A 21,990-nucleotide genomic window follows, 5' to 3' on the forward strand; every position below is an offset into this window, starting at 1 on the left:
ACTGATTGATTACGTCATGATTCTTGCGTCACTCTTATTTACATTTTTGCCTCTCTTCCTTCAATTTCTCTACTTCGACTAAAAATTGAAGTTATTTACTTATTTTCTCTTATAGAGTAAAGTCTCGTGTCTATCCATCCTTCATCCCAAAAAATTGTGAAATCGTGCAATGGAGACGAGACGAAAATTCCATGTTTGCATGCTTGTCCTACTGTGATATCAATGAAAACATCTTGCCAGTGGCCAGTGTTATTTTTCACCCCTCGTTCTGCAAGCAACAGGTTTTCCTTCATTTAGGTAAGCAACCTGCTCTCTTCCAACAAGCTTCAAGAAAATCAGTTTTTGCTGGTTTCTAAGTCTATCTGCATTTTTGATGCATCAAACTGATGATCAAGGTATTAGAAAGGGTCCGAAATGGTAAAGGTTAACATGCAAGTCGATGTTTACTTTTGTTGTTAATATGTTAACGACGTAGTGCCTACTTAATTTAGTTTTAGTCAAAGACATTGAACAACGTAGAATGTGCGTCCGGCTCAGTTTAGTACAGCCAGAGTGAGACAAGTCTCTTGGAGCTCCATGATGGGCGGGCGGGGAAGGGAAGGGAGCGTGTGTCCCAAGCACTCGAAGAGACTGCAGAGAGGCAATAGAGAATTCATTCGCACGCTCGGTTTTTCATGAATATCTCGTTTAGAGTCCATTTTCAGACAAAATTCCTAAGAAGGAAAGTTTTAGAACTTATAATTTTACAACCGAATAGCAATGCTTCATTTTTCGGAACTAATTATTAACCGAGAAAAAAAGCCTCACAATCCGACAAATATTCACTGGAGCCGCTCCTGCGCATGCGCAGATGTGCACAATTGGGACACACAAACTCATCGATGCCTAGGTCGGTGCCACCACTCATTGGCATGCGAATTTTTAAAGTTGTCTCGCCATTCGTAACCCAGGATACCTACATGGTCTACTTGATTCAATGTTTTTGGTTTTTGTACAATGTGCGCAATTTTTCTCATCAACATATTTGATTGCCTAGGTTTTTAAAGTTGTTCGACCATGACAATCTGTGAGAAGATTGATTTGAGTGACATACCAGTCTCAGCTCTCCGTCCAGCATCGAAAGAAAAATTATGTGCCATGCTAAACTTTAACCTTGTTATTCCTTCGCCCTCAGGATTGCCAAGGTAAGCTTGATTTTCACATTTCTCTTCTTGTGAGCGTTGTAAAGTGGATGATCTCTGGTAGTTGGTTTAGGCCACCAAACAAAGTTCAAAACAGCACATATTGACAGTGAAACTGCAAAAATGCTTACCTCGGTTGCGGTGTTTTGAGATCTCCGCTCCTCTTTTATTTTTCATAGGGTAACAGGAAACCAAACTAATAGCATGACTGGAAATTTTTACAGAATATTCTTCATGTAGAGAAGAAAACTCACAGAAGCTATCAAGAAATGATGTTCAGTAGTTCCCCATGTTGAAAGTAAAGTATGATAGGTAGTCTGCAATGCTGCAAACCGAGATTAGCATTTCTGCAGTTTCACCATCGATATGTTCCACAAGTGTTGCCTCAGCACATAATCCTCATACTTTCGTTTAAAAAAAAAAGGTGTTGATAACGGCAAGGCTTCCGCTGAATTAGTAGAAGATCATTGAATTGGCTCAATTGAAAATATCAAATGTGATTGTGTTTCAACCTTGACTTCCTAGGCTTGGTGTATTCAAAGAGGAAGATTGCATTGAAGAGTGGTACTTAGATGATTTGTCATTGTTTCTCATCTTAGCCTTTTTGGGTAGGCTACATTAATGCACTCACTAACAACTCCTTTCAAATCCTTAAATCTTGCCAGTGTGAATAATTTTCTAATCCTACCTTTTTTTCAGCATTTATGTGTTGTTTAATATTGGAGTAAATTTTCAAGTTTTTGACTCAACAGTCACAATTAGTGGTTTTACAAATATTTAAGCCAGTCATCTGAAACGTTGTAGAAATTTTGAAAGCCCAGATTTTTTTTTCTACAGGTACCTGTTGTGCATAACTTTTTGTGCATGCTCCAAACTCGAAGAATTCCATTTTTTCCAAGCCAGTATAGTGTCGAATAATTCAAAGTTTTTTCACCTATTCTAAATTAGTTTTGAAGAGCTGAACAACTGTGGAATCAAGGGATTTCAACAGCTTCTGCATGAGAGCTTTCCTTCCAACACCTACTCATCTTTTAAAGTCCTCTATTCCAATTATAAATCTGGAGCAGGTGGACAGAGTTTAGTAGAAATGCATGAAATCCCATCAAGTTTGAACCAAGCAACAAAGGTTTGAAATTTAAGTCCTCCATGAAGCTAAATGTTAAGTACTAAGTTTAACAAAAGCTGTTCAAAATATATTTTCTTTAATTTTTGATTGGAAAATTTACAACAAAAAGAATTCAAAACTACTATTACCTAACTCGTTTTTGCGGCTCAGCATGTTTCTGCTAAACTCGGTCCGGTTCCTTCAGTTATCAGTGTAATTAGTAGCTTTTAAACAATCCTCTGTCCATTCAGAAGTTTTCTTAAGAAAGGATTCTTTCCATGATCCAAGTTAAAAAGCATAATTCTTTTAGCATCATTGAATATGTCCAACCCCTCTTGAGGCTTATTCTGTTATGATCATGTTTCAGGGACTGGAGAGGATTAGCACAGTTACTAAATGTCAAACCTCCTTGCGGTTATATGCCGAATCCCACAGGTCATATTCTATGTCAATTTGAAAAATTACCAAACTCTACTCTAGACAAATTACACAAGGCCTTCGGTGAACTTGATAGGTGGGATGTTTTTGATGATATGGATAACATTTTTCGTAAGTAATTTACTTATATTTCTTCTTTCATAATTATTTTCTTTCACTTCACGTCATTGCTGAGCTCACAAGAGGAGACTCAGAAGTGGCGGCTTTCTATTCTAATGCGATTTGCTAAAATAATTGGCGCAAGGACATTGACAGACTAATGTTCTTCAGTTTTTGCCAATAAACTGGAAGGAGGGGGAGGGGGTCCCTTTGAAATTTTCAGTTCCTATCTCGTGTATTTAGTTCATATTTATTAGGAAAAAAAAGAGAGGGAAAAGAATGTGAAATCGTATCAATTTAATGTATTGATCATATCAATGAGATTGATTTTACTTACCCATCACATTAAATATATTGATGATGAAAGTTAGGAAACATACATTTTAATTTATGACGTCCTTGGGGAAACAGCGTTTGCTGATTGACAGAACTCAGTTTTAGGTATCGCTTTGCTATGTCAACTTTTTAAGTAGCTTTTTCTCCTGTTGGAAATGCTTTTTTGAGCTTTTCAACAAATGTTTTGGTTTTTTTACGAAATTTTACGTAAGAAAAATTATACTACAATTGCGCAAAAATTCATTGCAACAACTGCCTTATTCCTGGGTATTTCAGCCGCTTTTCATTTGCAATGATCTCAAAAAGCCCTACAAGGTTACTCAAAGGTAACCTGTATAACGCAAAAGTAGTATGACTCGGAGGCAGAATTGTTTTCATCAAATTCTAAGTCCTGAAATACCTTTCTTTAAAAAAAAAATTGCTTCATTTCTGTAGTCTCATGTGTCCCTAAATTCTAAGTATTTTACATAATTGTATAGATATTCTGACTTTTATTCACCATGTGCTCTGACTTATCCATATTTTAGAAACTGATGGAAAAAATTATTTACAAGTTGTACAGAACTCACCCGGAAATTCCAGCAGCCTTCACATAGATTTTCTAACAGATGACATTGTAACTTTGGGTAAGTGCTCTGAAACATTTTTGCATCTAAGCTCTTTGCTCCCAATGGGTCACTGCCACCCATTTTTATTCAGTTCATTCTCTGAAAGCACAGAGTGAATTAAGCTTCCAGGAATTTTTCCAGGTTTTTTTTAAATCTTTGATGACATTACTGAAATACCCGTTGATAACATTACAAGAATATCTGTCGATGATGTTGCTGGGGAATCCTTTGGCATTATCATCAAACTTCCTCTTTTGAAAAACAAATGAACCCGTTGATGAGGTCTTTGAGAGATTCGTTGGTGATCTTATTGGAGCATGCAGTGATGATCCCGTCAGGACATCCTTTAATGACATCATTGGTCTAACATCATGACTTCATTAATTCATAATGCATATATCTTGATGTTTAAAGCAGCATTTCTGTGAAACATACACATGCGCCAGCGGATATAGTGTCAACTGGTGTTATTTGTTTCATTGTTACCGTTCCAAGCGTTAAAACTTTGAGAGAGAATGTAGGAATGCATTATGTGTTTCCACTTGGTGTAAAGAATCTAAAGAATCAATGTAGTTGAACTGCAACATAGTTTGTTCGTTTTAAACTTTTCTGGAAATTTTGTTTTCATTTTTTCAAATGATGAGTAACTTTTCTCTTTTAGATGACCTCCATAGAGCAAAAAACAATCAGCCTCCACTAATCTATGATGCCTTTGTATTATTCGCTCAGGAAGATGAAGAGTTTGCTCAGATGACAATAGATAAACTGGAGAAAGAGTATTTAGCAAAAGTAAGTATCAGGCCATTATGTTTTAAAAAATAGTGGCACCTCCAAGGGTTTTTGCAATTTTAGTCTCAATCGTTAAATAAACAGCCAAACCAATCAATATCTTGAAACAAGCAGCCAATCATTCAATGCCAGATCACCACCATTAGAATGCACCGCTTACTGTGTTACATAATCAAGGGAAATATTTATGGGCTGTTTATGAGATATATACCTCCAAATTTCTGCTATTTTGACCCCCCCCCCTCCCCCTATCAATCACCAACACAAATCTCTTAACAGATTTTTCAATTTTGTCGAAATGGTATTCTTTTCCATTTTTTCACCTTTACTCTAAAAAATCTCAAGAACTATGTCACTTGCACTGTTGTTCTTAGGAAAAACGCTGTATGAGCCTTCAAAATTTGCCAAATTTCCTTTGATAAAATATGAATTTTCAGGGAAATCAGTGAATATCTTTCTTCAAATTTTCTATAAAATTGTCTAATAATTTTTTTATATTAATTATTTATTTGCGATCAAATCCAAATCATCCGAAAATGTTGAGAGAAAATATAATCATAACTCCCCTAAAAAATATTCACTATATTGGAGGCAACTCTCGAATGTTCATGCATTGTTTTCCCTAACATGTCAGTGCGTTTGACAATGCGTTTTTCTAACTTAGGTTATATTGTGAGGAAGACCATCCAGCAGGACTTGGTTGAACGTATTTGTAGTTGGTTTTTTTGATTTGCTATGAGTAAAGTGGGTTTTTCCGCATTAAAGGAGATATTCATCTTGACATTGCATAGTTTTCTGTAGAAAAAATGAATATATCGGCTGTAATGGTACAGCAACAGTTAGACCCATTCTGAATTTTGTCCCTGTTTGTTTTTAAGATTTCTTTTCTTCTTTCTTGTCTGTAATAGGTTTGTTATAAAGATCGCGACTTCATTGCTGGCCTTCCTTTAGAACACACGGGTGTAATGAAAATGTTGGAAGAGCGGTGTCATCATCTTGTTGTTATTATTTCCAACAGCTTCATCCGCAGTGAATTCAACAAATACTTTTTGAATTTTGCTGCTGCAGTGGGTATAGGTGAGGATCAAAACCAAGAATGAATGTCGATGGCCAAAGTGCAAAACAATGGATATTCATTGCGATGTTTCAAAATTTCAGCTCCTGTTTTATTTTTTCAATGAGAAAGACTGACAGAAGCCAAATTAATAGCTATTTTCAAAATTTAATCCTCGTTCAATTTGATATTCAACAGCCTGCAGTTCAATAAATTACAGGCTGTTTTCACAATATTTTTAAATGTGATTTTATGAAATATCTCACGAAAATGGCTTAAAATTCAGTCTGAGACGGTTGTGATTTTCTAATTATTTCGGGGAAGAGCCCCTGGCCCCTCCCTTGCCTGGGGGGCCCCCTTGCCAAAATTTTTTAATCCATTCGGCTCCTGTTTAGTAATTTTGTACGGAATTTGGTTCAAGGTTTACTTTGCAAGGAAAGCAACCTCAGAACTTTCAGCTTCATAAACAACTTACCAACCAAGGAATCAATTTTTTCTTCTTTGTTTGTTAAGTAGCCTATAGGTGAAAATAAAAATTGTTAACTCACATTAACTTGAAATTGAAGAATTTATTAGTCAAAGCTTTTCAGCCTTAGCCATCATCAGGACACATGTAACTGATGACTGTGAACATTGACATCGTAAGTATAAACATTCGTATGAACGTATTAATCGAAATTAATCATGTATCGTCTCAAACTGTGCTTTTTTGCTAAGTCCTGACAATGGCTAAGGCCAAAAAGCTTTGACTAATAAATTCTTCAATTTTAAGTTAATGTGAGTTAACAATTTTTATTTTCACCCAGAGCACTGGCGACCTAACAGACAAAAAATTACACACAGTGCTACTACCATAATGTTGTATGCCAACACTTTTAATGAGGACTCAAATTACATTTTCAAACTTTAAATTTGTTTTTCTTCTTCAATACCTAAATGTTTTTCTTCTGCTTGGATCATTTAAGTTTTCAATTCTGTGAAGTAAACCTGAAGTTGAACGACCCGAATTTAGAAATAGGCACAATTGACACAAGTAGACCAAGTCACCAGAAAGGAGTCAACTTTTTCGACTTTTTACGTGAAAAAATGTAGGCCAGTGGTTTCTCAATCCAAATCGATGATTTTATAAATGCGCCAGTGTACTTGGTTCCCCTCTGCTGAACTTAATCCAAAAGCCTCTGTCATTCATTAACAAGGTTCTCTCAAAAATAGTATTAAAGTGATATCTTATACTAGTTGCTCGTCTCATTTCAGAACAAAGGAGAGTGAAAATAATCCCAATAGTTCTAGAATATTGTCCTGATTTACCGAGTGTCGTGCGGTTCTGTCATCTTCTTGATTATACGCGGAGCAGCAAGTTATATAACTTCTGGGATAAATTAGGACAGGCTGTGGCTCAAAGTCGAGTATCAAGGACTGTATTGGAACACTCCACTCAAAGGTATGAGTAGTTTTTGCTAAATTTTTATGCGTCCTTAGGTGTCTTGTCAAACATCCTTTCCACATCAAGAAGGAGGTAAAAGTTGTTGTTTTTTCAAGATTCTCAGAAGAATGAAAAATGATAAAACTGAGTGATCAGTTATTAATTTTTGTGTCACATATTAATTTATAAGCCAAGGTCACACCCTAAAGAATGCTGTCCTAAAAATTCCCCTCATTCGTGCGGTGAATGCTTTTTGGAAGTTTCCCTTCCTGCCTGCTCGCTTCCTATTATAGAGTCCGCGATGCGGCGCGATGTCCTGAAGTCCTTGCGCCGGCTGCAGGACGCTGCTAAGTTAGCTGAACAATTGTGGCAATTCTCCGACGGGCGGCCGCGCCGGCCATTTTTAGTGACCAATACGCGTCTAAATGGGAGCCCAAAATACCAACTTTGAGCTCGTTTTTCGTGGGCTAATATTGCTAAAAAAAAATCGAGAAAATTTCCTGTGAACTCTGTGCCCTCTCAAGTTTACAAAAATGTAGGAATTAAACATTACTAAACAAGCTCATTCTTCATATTTTAAATCGAAAAATCCTACGTGTGTTTTACATACCATCTGTAACAAGATCCCAGTCACACTAGGAAGGTTGGACAACAAATTTGGCAATCGTAAATTTTAAAATGTTGGTGAATATGCCCTGCTTTCACAAAATTGCTCAGTATTGGCATTTTCAGCATTATTAATACGATCCAGTTTAGTAACATGTCAGTTCGATGACAATATTAAAAATCATGATTCGTGATTACTCATGGCTTCATTATGTCTTATCATTATGACTAATATGACTTACATGGCTTAAATCATGATTATCCATGGTTTTTATCATAAGGAAACACCCTGCGCTGAGAGAGGTGGTTTGGAAATTGCAATCCTACTACAATCAAACCAGATATTTAAGTATTTAAAGAAGATGCTCATGGAGAAATTTTTGGCAGAATCGTTGGGTAGCAAGATGCACCCACCCTGAAGGAATGGTATTCTGTCGAAAACTCAATTTTTCAAAATTTAGTGGTTACATTCTTCTTCAAAATCTCGCTCAATTGGTCGTATTTAAATCGAAAGGAACTATATCCATAATGAAATGAGCCCTGTCATGCATTTATTCTTATGAATCTCAAAGCTCATGTCAGAATGGATGATAGATACAATAACAATTCTTTTGATTTAAATACATCCAATTACAATTCGCAGTTTTGTAAATTCATTGTCAAAATTCTCTACAGCTCTTTTAGTCTGCCAACCAATTTGGTGAAGATTGAAGCTGACGGTAATTGCAAGAACTAATGCCATAATCCCTTTAACGTCTTAATTTTAGTCAATTAATTAATCGTCTGTTTTCAGGCTCATGCTTGAAGATATCAAACCAAGATCAACAAATCAAGAAAAGAAAATAAGCCAAGATGAAAGTTACTCGCAAGAAGCAAAAGAGAAATCCTTAAGAAAGGAAGAGCAACTATGGAATGCGGAAAACTACTTTCAACAAAAGGCTTCCACGGGCAAATCATCACAAGAACCATCTCCTAAATCAAGCGATAAAAAAAGGGAAAAGCCTGGGAAAATAATCAAATCAATCACTGACGCCATACGTAAGCTCCCAAAAAGCAAGCTATCCAAGAAAAGTAAAGAGTTAGCCTGCCCAAGCGATTAATTGAATGCATTTACACAAAGCCTACCTTCATACAAAATCTAATTTAGGTAAGCGTCCATCCTGCACACTAACTAGGGGCTTCAAAGAGGCTTATCCATGGAATTCTTGAATGTTGCTTTTCGACCATCTTGGGATTTTCAAGGAATTTTGTGCAGAAATGGCTGAATTAAAGACTCAGTGCCAGTTTAAGAGACACAGTTTGTTCGCGGGATGGGCCTTGTAGATTCATTCCTATTTGAAACAATGTTGTTAATGTTGGTTACTTTGTGATGCAAGGCAATTTAGCTCCGAGTAAAAGTACCTTCTCATTTCTCTTCATAGAAAAATTTAAAGAGCTTGTATCTGTGATATGTACTTGTTTTCATGAACATGAACTCAAAGCTGTTTTTATTTACTGTGTTTGTAGGTATATAATATCCAGCAACAGTTGTAAATTTTTTAAATATAATTTTAAGGACCATGTTGCATTTCTTTTTTTTTAAAAAAAAAAAATTACTAAGCAGTAATGGACCACTAGACAAGGTAGGAAGTTATTCTGATACATATTGCTTAACCAAAATGTATCGTAAGCCACAATTTGTGCAACAAAAACTACTGAAATTTACTCCTTACCAAGATATTTAATGTTTCTTGATGCAAAAATTCAAACCTACCGCTCATGAAAATACAATGATCTACATACATCAGATCGCAAACTAAACGTTACCGTGGCATTCTCTGCGATACGAAAGTATCTGACATCTAATCTCGATCTTGATGCTTTGGCTCAGCTGTAGCAAATCTTTCACACTTTGAACAATAAAGGGTGGGAAATGATAATGAGCAATGTTCGATCGAGGAGCCTGCCAAAACCGATGTAGTGCGCTATTTGAATTGAGGAATTATCAAAAATAAAGCTTGTATATATATCGATGATGAAACTTCCAAACAGCGTATTTGGCTTTGCAATGTTGCCGACTATCTGTCTGACTTTACTTGTTCAATGGAGAACTACTTCAAGTCAATTCGTTAAAACTCCATGGTTTTTCTTCTCTGCATGAAGCATAATCTGAGAAAACTTCAAGGAATGATGTCAGTCTGTTCTCCTGTAAAATTATGAGCAGAAGCTGAGATTTTTAAACACCGCAAACAAGGTACGTAGTTTGGGAGTTCACCGGCAATAAATACTTATTCTTTTAATCTCTGTTCCCTATTCTAAACACTCTGTTCTTGTTTTTTGAAGTTTATTTGTGAAATGGATTGATTCTCAAAAGTCATGAAAAAATATGTGGTCCTTTAATGTTCAAAATATTTTATGTTAATGATAGTATTCTCTCATATGGGACTTATTCACCATTAACTCTTCTATTAATCAAACAGAGGGTAGTTTTTTCGAGAACGTCTTGTTCCAGTAAGAAACTTCTTATATTGTGTAGTTTTATTGCATTAAAATGACCAAGAAAAGGCGAAAACTAACCAAATCATCTATGCAATTAGAAATTTGTTTTTATTATTTATCATCTGAACATCCTTACTAGTACATTAACAAAATAACACACTAAATAAATAATACATTTGTATGAGCTCATACAATGACTCCAGAAGCAGCAGAACTTAATGTAAATTTACACCGCACATATTTACACAGAAATTCACAATCAGTTTAGTTAAGGCAAGAGTTTCCATCTGCCGATGAATGACAACTTCGTCATCCATAGGTTTACCACTACAATTCAGTCACGTTCAGTGAGGATAGGTGCAACAAATGTAACTGGTGATGATTACAACCATTTGAAGTCTTCTTAAACGCTTGAATTCTCTAAGGAACAATTTTCGGTACCAACAATTTTGACAAAGGAATATGTTATTGCGAACAAACAGAACTATCCATCATAATTTAATAGCTTTGGAAAAGTTATGTAAAATTCTAATATATAATTTGAAAAATAGAATGAAATTGTGAATTAACCTCTGTACTAATTGCGAGGGGCGTTGTTTCATTTCAAAGGTGTTGTACTCAATGCTTCGGGAAAATTATAAATTATTTTCTGGGGTTTGTCCCCGATTTTTAAATCCCTAAAAACTCATAAATTGGATGAGGGGAAGTTGGGGATTTTTCTTTTTTGTTTTTCGGAAAAGTTTTGTTGCTACGCATCTTACTTTACTAATTGCTGTCTTTTTATCAGCTGTTTTCATTCAACAATCATCATTAAATGAGGTTACCTCCAACACTCAACTGCCATCAACTTACATTTTTCTTTTCCCGCGTTTTTTTCGTGATTGGCTCCATCTTTTTCCTATTTCCAATTTTTCCTCATCAAGTCAATAACCTCCAATTTTTATTTCTCATAAGTCATAACATTCATGTGGAACAGTAAGATGAAGAAACTGGAAAAAGAAAAAACTTCTGAGACAGAAAATACGGAAAACGGAAAGAAGAAGGAACAGGAACAAGAAGAAGAAGAAGAAAAAGCGGAAGAATTGGATGAAGATAAGGAGGGAGCAGAAAATGAAGAAGAAAAAAAAGAAGAAAAGAAAAAAAGAGGAACAAAAAAGAGAAGAGTTGAAGGAAAAATTGGAAAAAAAGCAGGGCAGAAATCGAAAAAGAAGAAGCAACAATTAAAAGGAAAACAGAGTAAAGTATTTAGAGGATAAAAAAACCGATACTTAAAACTTAGTTTAAAAACAAAGATAGAAGCTTAAAAAGAAGTGTGTATGAAGGTTTAAAAACATTTTAATTTAAAGTTTACAAAATAAACTTACAATTTTTGAAAAAATTTGTTAGGGGTAAAAAACGTATTGAGGCTGTGGCAAAGGGAGGGATTCCCTCATGGGATCCTGAATAATGATCTGTAGTTTAGAGATTCAAATAAAAGGTCCGCTATTGGTGCTGTGACAAGTACTGAGTTTTTCCTACCCTCGTATGAATTTTGATACAAATAAAAAATGGGACACTCAGGCGTTTCATACAATTAATTATTAAAGAGACTAATTATTCGAGAACACTTTAAAAATTATAAGAAGACGATTCAGATGAAAAAACACTCTCAAGACTGAAAGTGCAAAAACTGAGAAAATCAATGGAGAGAGATACAATTCTACTGCTGTGGAGATAATGAAGATTTTCCTTTTTAAAGAGATGAACGAAGTACAGTTAATATGCATGTCAACTTTACAATTTAAAAATCTTTCCACTCTTGTAAGAATGAATGATTAAATGAAGAAATAAATAAATAATAAAAAGAAGGTTAAAAAAAAGTCAACTAAACATATTCACTGAGGGGCAAAAGAAATCCACTCTTTCAACAATCATAAGATGAGAGCCATTTTGAATGAGACTTCTAGCTCCTGAAGTTTATAAGAGTCAAGTTTTTTGGATTAGAAACACTCTATTCAGATACCTGGACTCGAACTTTCTCCTTTATATGGGCATGTTTGATGTATTGAGACAAAATATAAAATTATTCGATAAAAGTATCACAAAGAGCAAAAAGGAAAAACGAAAAAGGGGAAAAACAAAAAAACATACCAATAACTCTACATTTAGAGAAGAGACAAAATAATTTGCATCAAAACTCAAAATACCGAAAGTTTTGACACAGTACTGATCCGCAGGAACAGAATTTTTCTGGAGTTTTGATTTCTTTTTCACTGTCAAAACCTATGTACAAAATTCTTACTTGCAGGTGTTCATTTCATGTATTCATATGCCTATTTCTTGCTGCTCAGTTGAAAAACAGTGGAAAACAACCACAGTAAGTTTTACTTTTTGGAGAAACATATTTTTTTTAAGTTTCAAAAAAATGAGTGACTTGTTAAAATGTAAACGAGACAGAAATGTGATAAATTGAGTAAGATTCCAAGTTGAGTGAGACACTTGTGAAGAATCAATGAGGTACAGAAAAAAAAAACGCCTACACCATGAAACATCCGCCGAACTGAGCATATTTTAGTACGATAGTACTAGAGTAGCTACTATGACATGTACTAAAAGAAAAATATTTGCACATAAGTCTTACTGGCAGTACAAAATTAATTCTGAACAATAAATGGACTGTTCTGAATTGAGAAGGATTTAAGGGATGGCAATTTTGAACCTTCACTTTTTGTATAAACGGCAGACAAAATAAAATCTTTTTTTTTCTTTTTTGGTCGGGATTGAAACATAAATAAATCTTTGGATTTGAAAAATCTCACAAGTCAAATGGAATCTAATGGAGGTCAAAATTGTAAAAGCGATGACATCAAGATCCATGTTGTCTGAGAAATGTATCTTTTGTCCTTGAAATAAAAAAAATAAGAGGGAAGAGAAAAACGAAGAGCTATTGAAATTAATCAAAAACAATCGCTGGAATTATTTTTTCCTCCTAAATCACCACCCCTATCGGATATTGCAAACGGAAAATTACGATTTTCTCAGAGGCAAATCTTCTTCTTCTTAAGATATAAAATAAGAATGCAAAAGAGGCATTTACTGATGATGACTATTACAGTTGTGTTCACTGACAAAGGTTAGTTGGATTAATTGAAAATAACTTTTTCGACTAGTGAGAAAGATAATGGATTCATTCCTTCTTCTGACTGACCGTTTTGCTGACCAAGAGTAAAAGTTGTTAGTAAGGCTCTCACATAGTTGAGCGAGAGCAAAGCTTCGTTTGGTACTTAGCAACGCTCTCCATGCATTGCATAATTTTGGCTCAATTTATGTACATACCCCCCATCCTTAAAGTCGGTACAGCATTATGAATTCACTCCTTTGAGACCATTCAACATTAAAAACTGACGACTTTGGCTTCACAATGAATTGGATTTTTATCTAGTGTACAGAAGCACTGAGACATTTAACTAATTTACTGAAATGTACTTTTTGTTTCAGTTTCATTTTTGTTTGATCTTTTCAGAGTACATTTTTGGATATCCGATTCTAAAAGATACTTTTAAAACCTTAGACTAGGGCAGAAATCACTTATAAGCAAAATTTGCTTCGATATTTTTATGAAACCTCACTTTAGAACTGTTCTGGCTTTAATTTAAGGTTTTCAAAAATATACTTGTATACTAAAAATGAAAAAAAAAAAATTCTGGTAGACATCGAAACGGAAAATCAAATAAGAGCTGGCGACTTTTACTTACTGCATTAATTAGACAAAAAGGGAGCAGGGGAGAATCATCATTAATAGGACAACTGATGCTTAAAGTAAGATTACTTACTTTGATAACCTATTAGAAAAGGTTTTGAAAAATTTTTGAGGCCAAAATCGTAGTTAAAAGAAGAGAGGGATTTTTCAAGTGTGATTTTGATTTTATGATAAAATTAAACCACGTGGACACAAATTTGGAAACTGAAAGTTCTCCCAATGTAAGCATCAAGATCTTGATTGCTTGGTCCTAAAATATACTTTTGACTATACCACTGTGTGAACAGCTGTACCAGACATCCAATCAGTAAAACAAGACCATTTTTGACTGCATTTGATATTCGAAATAAGTATAAAAAAAAAAAAAAAAAAACAAACAAACAAAACCATTTATGAATTTTAGATTTCTAAACCTGATTCATAAAGGATGAATTCAACAACAGATATAGTTCAGAGGGCGAACAACGAAAGAAGATTACAGATATTCATGGCAAAACCAGCATGGGCCATGGGGTCTGTTCGGGTTGTAGCGCCTAAGTCTACAGATGCAACTATCAGCTTGATCAGAGCTACTTCCAGGAAGGTTTGCCGTTCCAACGAAACATTTATTTCTAATTTTTCGAACGTTCTTCTCTTGACCATCACTTGGGAAGCACCTTTTCCCGCACCATTTTTGATAATGTTTGTTGTTTTGCTTGGATGTTGAAGTTGATTGCTCATCAGTATCTGCAAAAGAAAACCGATTACAACCATTCATTGCAGAAAAAATTGACAATAACATACAAAATTCAGAGGATGAGAATGGAGTAGCAGGTAATTTGCAATAAAACAAATAGCAAATTTGTGAACTAAGAGACTTGAATGTACCTGGACATGGTGTTATACCTTCCCTGGGCACCATGCCCAAAATATCGACCAATTATGAGCAATCATTCTCAGCAATTGCAGCTATCTCTCTCAGCATCCCAGCTATTTTTTTTGCACTCATTGCAGCCCCAAGAGCAAAAATGGTAAATTATTACCCTCAACATTGAGTTTTCAGTGCTCACTTTCGATTGCATACATTCTTTTCTTGAGTCATGCTGCTAGAACTTATGACACTCAGAATCTATAAAATTTTTTGTGATATTGAAACAAACACTGATTTTGGAGGCAGATTTTAGCGACATGACACAATGAATTTTTTTGAGACTAATGCTGGAGAAAAGGCGAGTGAACCATAACATTTCAATAATATTCATTATTGAGCAACTCCAGAGCCAATTCTTTGTATTAAATATGTTTGAAGAAAATTGCGTTTAATTGACAAGCTCTGTTATTACGATTTTTCCTTATCATTGAAACTTCTTTGAAAAGCCTATTTCAACTTAGAGCGAAGTGCATGATGTCGTACCTTTGATAATCCACCATAAATTCTGAACATAGTTTCTCAATCCAGGCATGGTTTTCAGGTATTCTCTCAGCAATTCTTCACTTGGACCGATATTTTCCAAACTCAATAGTTTGAGTGAGATTGGCCTTGATCTAGTCAAAATAATACGAACAGCACTTTTTGCCGCTGTAGAGCATACCATTGGATACAATTCTTGATCTTGAAGTACTTTGTATGCCACACCTAAAAAAAAAAAAATGACCCAGTAATTAATATTAGCAGGATGAAAGGTAGTCAAGATTTTTCTACATAGTGAAGAGCAAATTATTTTACAATGCAGTATTTTACAAAGGACATATTAGTTACTCGTCTGAAAACATTGAAATATTTGCCAATGGTATCCGAAAGAAATATCAAATTTGCATCTATTCAATTTCTAAATTCGCTACCACTAAAAATAAAACTTCTTTTCAGGGACAATGGTTTTGCATCATTCATGTTGGAGCTAAAACAGCTCCTACTTCATGAAGCTTTCTGCAGTGTTAATGAACTGCTTCAAAAAGAATATGCTTCATGCTAATTTGATGTTTAGTTGTTGTTTTTTTCTCTGTTTATCATTCGTCATTGCTAATATTTATTATCAGCCTGTGTAATGACTGCAATTGCATTTTCTATGCACGAGACTTAAAAAATAAAAAAATTAATAAATAATAATTTTTTGCCAGCGGAAAGGAGATTTTCATCGGCTTTTGATCTTAGGTACTTTAATTACACATGTGAGCATTATTATCTCATTGTTGTGGTTAGAATGTTTCATTTGTAACATCGATTGACACTTCTGAGCCCTTGGAGTTTCTTATCCTATTTCAGAATAATTGAGATGTGAGCGGCAGTAGTTCAAACCGGATGTTTACACATGGATCTATATTGGTGAATTGAGATGGAGGAAAAGGGATATACAAAACTTACCAAGCGGCATTCTGTTGAGGAAAAATTCAAGTCTTCCTGTCCACATGTTCAGATAAATACCGATTATACTCCCTTTGTCAAATGGAGAGCCATACTTTTCAGTGACACCATTGTGTTGAGATTTGCCTGTAAAAAGAAGTCAAATTAAATACATTTTCAAACACACATAAGAGTTTGATAAATGACCTGATCCATCGACTCAATTGAACTTAAAATTTTTTTTTTCTTTTATGGAAACTTGATTAAAAGTACATATTTTCTCAAATTTATTTTCTGAAAGTAGGTATGGAGTGAACTAAGCTTCTAAAAATTGTTCATTAAGATTTTTTGGCCCAAAATGACCAAGAAAATCTATTTTGAAAATGCCAAAGATGCGACCTACTGGAAGCAATGTTTTTGGCGTGCTCTGATGATGTAGCTAGGCAGGAGAAACTGCTTTTGCTGATTGGCTAAATTCAGCTTCAGGCATTGCCTTGTACATAATATCAACTCGACTATTGGCTTTTGATCAGCTTTTTTTCCCCTTCTAAGGGCTTTTTTGAACTTTTTTAATAAATTTTTCGGGTTTATTCTCAGATTTTTTAAAAAGAAAAATCAGAACATAACCCTGCAAAAACTCCTTGCAACTGCCCTGATGAATCACAAACTCAAGAATGACCTTTTTCAGGCTCTTTCCAGACCTGACTTTAACAAGAAATAATCTTCAGAGATGTGCTAGGTCATGATCAGAGGATGAAAATATACTTTTGCTGGAAATTTTCTAAAGAGAGATAAGTTTGAATCATTAATTTTGAAAAAGGCCTGACTCTCTCAGGGCCGGATCATCTACTTGCCGCCCATGGGCCGCCTGTATTTTGCTCCTCATTCGTTTTGAAACATCAATAAGAACCATAAAATGAACATGCCATCGGAGGAGGGGTGCATAAGACGCGTTTACTCAAGTTGAACACACTTTTCGGGAAAGCCCTGTCAACTAGCAAAAGTTCACCTAACTTTGCGCGAACGTTAAGTTTCGTAAACCTATCTCTGCGTGGACAAAGCCTTCCATTCATAAGAAATGAACGAAAAAATTATGAAAGAACTAACATAAACGTGGTTTAATGATTTTAACTTCCGCCGTCGCGCAGACCGTACCGTGTTTGGAGCAGTGCGTGAAGTACTATGACAGTTTTGTAGGCGCTATGAGTTTCACGCCGATGACCGCTGCTGAACGCACTGTGTTTGACGCAATGCGTGAAGTATTCAAGCAGTCTTGTAGGCGCTAATATGTGTTACATGCCGATTGCCGCTCCGAGGGCTTCTCCTTTTCATCTCAAGTCCTCGTCATCATTTCTCTCTAAGTCGGGCCCTCCCAGGCCAAATTGTGTGTTTGGTTTCTCTCTTAACTTGACTAATTAAAGGTGCTTTCTCTTGTATCACTGAAAGACACAAAATTAGAAATTACTATACTCTCAGGAAATGAGAGATTTTGTCGCCTTCTCTCGTTTGTAATTTTTTTTATAAATTCGATTTTTTTTATATACCTACATTTTAAAAAATCGCAAAATTTGCCGCCCCCTGCTATAGATTTGCCGCCATGGGCCGTGGCCCATGTGGCTTGATCCGGCCCTGGACTCTCTGAGCTAGGTTCCAATTGATATTTACAAAATACACGTTTTTAACACACATAATTTAGTAGAAGCTTGACTGGATTTTTTCCAAATACTTTTACAAGAGATTCTGGCAAAAATTACAAGGAAAAAAAAAAAAAAAAAAAAAAAACCAATAAAAAAACGAAAAAATCAATGAGACCTAGAGGAGAGGTGCAAGCAGTCATGGTAAAAAATAATAAATTTGTGATGAGCAAAAGGATGATATATAAAGCATTAATTTAACACAAACCTTCAAATATTTTCGAAAAACATCATCCTTACTGAAAAACACATTTCAAATTGCTCAATGCTCAAAGTTACACTTTTTTTCTGATGGGATCTCTTCAGTACCTTTAAATTATTTGCAAAAAAATTTCCTTCCAGCCTATGGATCAAAAAGTATAGTTTTTTCAGTTTCAAGCATACTTCTTGAAAAATTAGAAATTTTCACTTAGAGTCAATTTCAAAATGGATTAATTATCTACAAAGCTAATTGAAAGAAGATTTTGAGGGAAACTAAAAAATATAGGAAAAGGAACTTAAAAATATTACTGACCTTTGTAAGAGAATCCCCAGGATTCCTTATCAGCACCAAGCAAACTGCAGAAAGAGAACCGTGAATTATTAAGCTCTACTTTTGGAGTGCCAACACCAATCATCTAAAAGCAAAATAACAAGAATTAAAAAATGACATTTGACAGCAAAGGTAGAAAATGAGCATTTGAGACCAGAGAACTAAAAAAAGGACCCAATTTAAGAAATGTTTCCCATTATTTTTTAATAGAACATAACTTAGAAAACTAGGCATGAACACAAGCTACTAAGGTACACATTTAGCAACATGTCTCTAAAATTATGAGCAAATTTTGCATTGCTAAGATGCCGTTAAATCTCAAATTAGGGAGCCCATAGTCTACATTTGAGGGAAAAATAATCAATGGAATGTTAAAACATTCCATCATAAAGCCTTGTTACAGAAGCGCGGTTCGCCGAACTTTCGGCAAATTTTCTCAAGGAACTTATTTTAACTTATTCCTTGAGCCCCCAGTTTGTTGAACTAATTCAACCAAACTGCGCTTGTATGGATAAGGCCTTAAACAGACTTCGGCATTGTTAAAAAATTTTCTTGCAAAATTAATTTCATGTTTCAAGGGCCTCTTGAACTTTTAATCCAAAGCTACCTATTATGAGTTAGTAAGTAGCTTTATTTTTGTGACTGACTTGATCTTATATCAATTGATGATATAATTAAATACATAGAAATCAAGTGTGTGACATGGAGGCAAGGTGGTAGAGCAAGTGAAGTTAAGGACGAAAAGCTTTTCTGACTGTTGTCCGTTATCCAGTATATTTACCTGATGAATACTTGCATGAGTAAATGAAAGATAACAAATGAGCAAACTTCGATGAGAGTTCTGCTTGCAAGCTTTTGCATGTGTATTGATTTCCTGGGCAACCATGCAACTCATAATGAAATTGGTCCAAAAAGTATTTGGTACTACTACTTGAACTGTGTATTATTTATAAGTCACTCTCATAATTGGGTACTATTAGTGATATTGCAATCCAACTTACAATATTTGGCTGAATTAAAATTGACATTATGCCTCTGAAATTACTGTGCTGACTGATGTACTGTATTTGTTAAATTTCAAATGTACATTTCCGAAATAAATAGATAATAAAAGAAAGAAAATAAAAGAGAAAAAAAATTGTCAATGCTCACCACATCTGTGCCATAAAGAGTGGTCAGAATCTTTATCTCCCAATAGTAGACATGACCAAATTTGAAAGTAGAATCTCCACGCACTGCTGCAGTACCTGAGCTGTAGCCAGGATGAAAACGAACTTCACGATTTTCCTTGTAAAGGACTGTGCTGTCAGATGATGAAGCTTCATCCCAGCTCCATTCATAATCTACAAAATGAGCGAAAAAAAACGTTGTTTTCTATAGCCTTTCACCAATAGAAGCACTCATATGACGAGGCACAGGTCTTTTGCATGAGATTCTTATGAGCTGCGTTGTCGAAGTAAATTGTTTGTGACCGTTTGGAAACAGAATTACCCGATTCCAAATGGTCAGCGCCCTTGGACTCTGTTAGAAAAATTCGATGACTTGTGTGTTTACGTATGAAAGCCTAACGTTTCTACCAAACGCTTAACTATCTCAGAAGGTCAATGGGACCGTTGGGTTGCGTTTGCAACCAGAAGAACCAAACGGAGTCGGACGAGCTTACATCGGCAGCGCACCTATGTGCATATCTAGAGGTGAAGTTGATAGCCAAGAGAAAAGAGCAAATCCATACAGAAATACACAGCAGCAGTTGTTGCATTTTTGTTTTCCTGCTACAAGTTGGAGTCTCGCAGTGTCAGTAGGACGATAACTTATTTCAGATTGAATCTGCTCATGCAAAAATAACTGATGTCAATTTTTCCAATTTACAGTACTTTCAAAAGTTGGATGCAACCATGGAAGTAGGGTAAAGGTTCGCTCTACGATTACCTTCAGCCAAATATGAGTCTATTCGTATCTCCTTCAGGGTTGCATCTAACCTTGAAGAGTACAATGAACCAAAAAAACTGGAAAAATGGAAATAGCTGTTTAGGCATGAGCAGATTAAAATATTGACAACTTCCATAGCTTAAAAATGTCTGTTTCCAGGGTTGATATTCAAAGAAATATGGCTCCAGTTTGTAGAATGGTTTACGTACAATGTTTAGATCTAGGGCTAGACAACATCCAGGAGGATGCTGGTAAGATGACGATATAAGTAAAGGATTTAATCTCTTGGCAGTAGTCTGATAGGCAGGACTGGAATTTAATACAGCGAATTGACAAAAAAATGACCAATTTAGTTACCTACCTAATTGGCAAGAGACAGGCAGCATTCAGGGGCAATTAGCAACCTGTCTCAAGTCAATATTAACCCTCATGAGTTGTTATTAATTTTTCACATGAGGATTTGTATACGTAATTTATGGGTAATGTTCGCAAATGGGTTGTATTTAGAAATATAGCCCAGGTTGGCAGAAAGCTGCTTTCTTAAACTAACCTCAAAACCTGTATTCCACCTTCAGCACTGATAATTATAGACATCATTTGTACGGGAACGATTTACAATAAATGTAATTAAGGTCTTGACAAAATTACATTAGGGCTCATTAACAAAGTTTCGGTACTCGAGTAACCCTTGGCGGCTGTTAAATTATTACATAATTTATGCACAGCATCCAGTGCTATGCACCTAGGGAACAAGTATGGATCCAGAGCCAACCAACTCCTGCCTGAAGCGGAAAGAACATGAGAGGAGTGTGACTTGGAATCCTTGAAACATAGGACGATACTCAACATTTGCAGATTGAAAAGAGACAGAAAATGATGATCATTACTCCGAGAAACCCTAGAATTGTGTTAGTAGTTCACGGTGTTCCAAGTGCTAAGCCTATTCATTGATCTGCACCAATCTAAAGTATTGTATCCAGAACTGCTGAGAGAAAACTAAGGCTGGATAGTTACCTATATCTTTTGAATCTTCTCCACAGGAGCATCGTATGAAATGCTCGTCTGCGTTCGGCCAGCAGTCGCAAAATGAAAATGTAAGATTCTCAAACTTCCTTGCTGCTGTGTAGAATTGAAGCTGTCTCTCACCATCACCGTCATCCATTTTCACAACTGGAAATGCCACAAGTCCTTAGAACGGTTTAAGATCTTATAAATCAGTTGAAAAGGAGGGCAGAAATAAACGTATGGAGAATAATTCTTCACAACTTTTTGGAATTAGACACAACTTCGTCACTTCGTCAGCAAAAGCTATGGCGACTGATCAAATCCGTCAAAACAATAACAATCTGCCCTCCGCATTGCCAACAAAAGAAAATTATCACTGTGTACAGGCGGTAAGCACCACGAAGAAGGATTCTCAGGTTTGCCGGGTATGGTCAAAAAATTATGAAGCAAATTTTTCAAAAATTGGACAGTTATACACACAAGCATGTAATTTCACTATTTCTGCGTGGATCAGCCGGAGTAAGTTTGCATTGAACAGCTTCGACGTCAAGCTCTTTGGTGTAATTTCGAATAGTTTCAGACGTGGTTCTACCCTGTACCAGCCGCGAATGACGGCCCCGTTCAAAATTTATTTTTCTAGAAATTTCTCTGCGC

The 21,990-nt window shown here is 35.4% G+C and overlaps 2 protein-coding genes across 2 annotated transcripts; one reads left to right on the forward strand and one right to left on the reverse strand.

The window, feature by feature from the left end:
• Positions 1 to 14: 14 nt before the first annotated feature.
• Positions 15 to 9,199, forward strand: Myd88 (myeloid differentiation primary response protein MyD88). Its single transcript, XM_019054058.2, has 8 exons — positions 15 to 297; positions 1,037 to 1,184; positions 2,654 to 2,835; positions 3,687 to 3,785; positions 4,429 to 4,556; positions 5,465 to 5,633; positions 6,865 to 7,051; positions 8,433 to 9,199. Exons 2-8 carry the CDS (start codon positions 1,057 to 1,059, stop codon positions 8,737 to 8,739), a joined length of 1,200 nt encoding a protein of 399 aa, XP_018909603.2. The 5' UTR covers positions 15 to 297; positions 1,037 to 1,056; the 3' UTR covers positions 8,740 to 9,199.
• Positions 9,200 to 10,206: 1,007 nt separating this feature from the next.
• LOC109038842 (SPRY domain-containing SOCS box protein 3) lies at positions 10,207 to 21,671 on the reverse strand. The gene is made up of 6 exons (XM_019054059.2): positions 21,346 to 21,671; positions 19,555 to 19,745; positions 18,385 to 18,487; positions 16,198 to 16,323; positions 15,250 to 15,471; positions 10,207 to 14,582 (listed from the first exon to the last, which is right to left on the reverse strand). Exons 1-6 carry the CDS (start codon positions 21,491 to 21,493, stop codon positions 14,332 to 14,334), a joined length of 1,041 nt encoding a protein of 346 aa, XP_018909604.1. The 5' UTR covers positions 21,494 to 21,671; the 3' UTR covers positions 10,207 to 14,331.
• Between the last annotated feature and the right edge of the window lie 319 nt (positions 21,672 to 21,990).

This window comes from Bemisia tabaci, chromosome 1, assembly GCF_918797505.1.
Source record: "Bemisia tabaci chromosome 1, PGI_BMITA_v3".
NCBI classification, from domain to species: domain Eukaryota; kingdom Metazoa; phylum Arthropoda; class Insecta; order Hemiptera; family Aleyrodidae; genus Bemisia; species Bemisia tabaci.

Coding starts and splice junctions, on each gene's coding strand:
- Myd88 (XM_019054058.2), top strand. CDS start 1,057: ATGACAATCTGTGAGAAGATTGATTTGAGTGACATACCAGTCTCAGCT. Junction 1,185..2,653: donor TCGCCCTCAGGATTGCCAAG/GTAAGCTTGATT, acceptor ATCATGTTTCAG/GGACTGGAGAGGATTAGCAC. Junction 3,786..4,428: donor AGATGACATTGTAACTTTGG/GTAAGTGCTCTG, acceptor TTTCTCTTTTAG/ATGACCTCCATAGAGCAAAA.
- LOC109038842 (XM_019054059.2), bottom strand. CDS start 21,493: ATGGATGACGGTGATGGTGAGAGACAGCTTCAATTCTACACAGCAGCA. Junction 18,488..19,554: donor CTCTTTATGGCACAGATGTG/GTGAGCATTGAC, acceptor TTTTGCTTTTAG/ATGATTGGTGTTGGCACTCC. Junction 16,324..18,384: donor CTGGGGATTCTCTTACAAAG/GTCAGTAATATT, acceptor TTCTTTTTACAG/GCAAATCTCAACACAATGGT.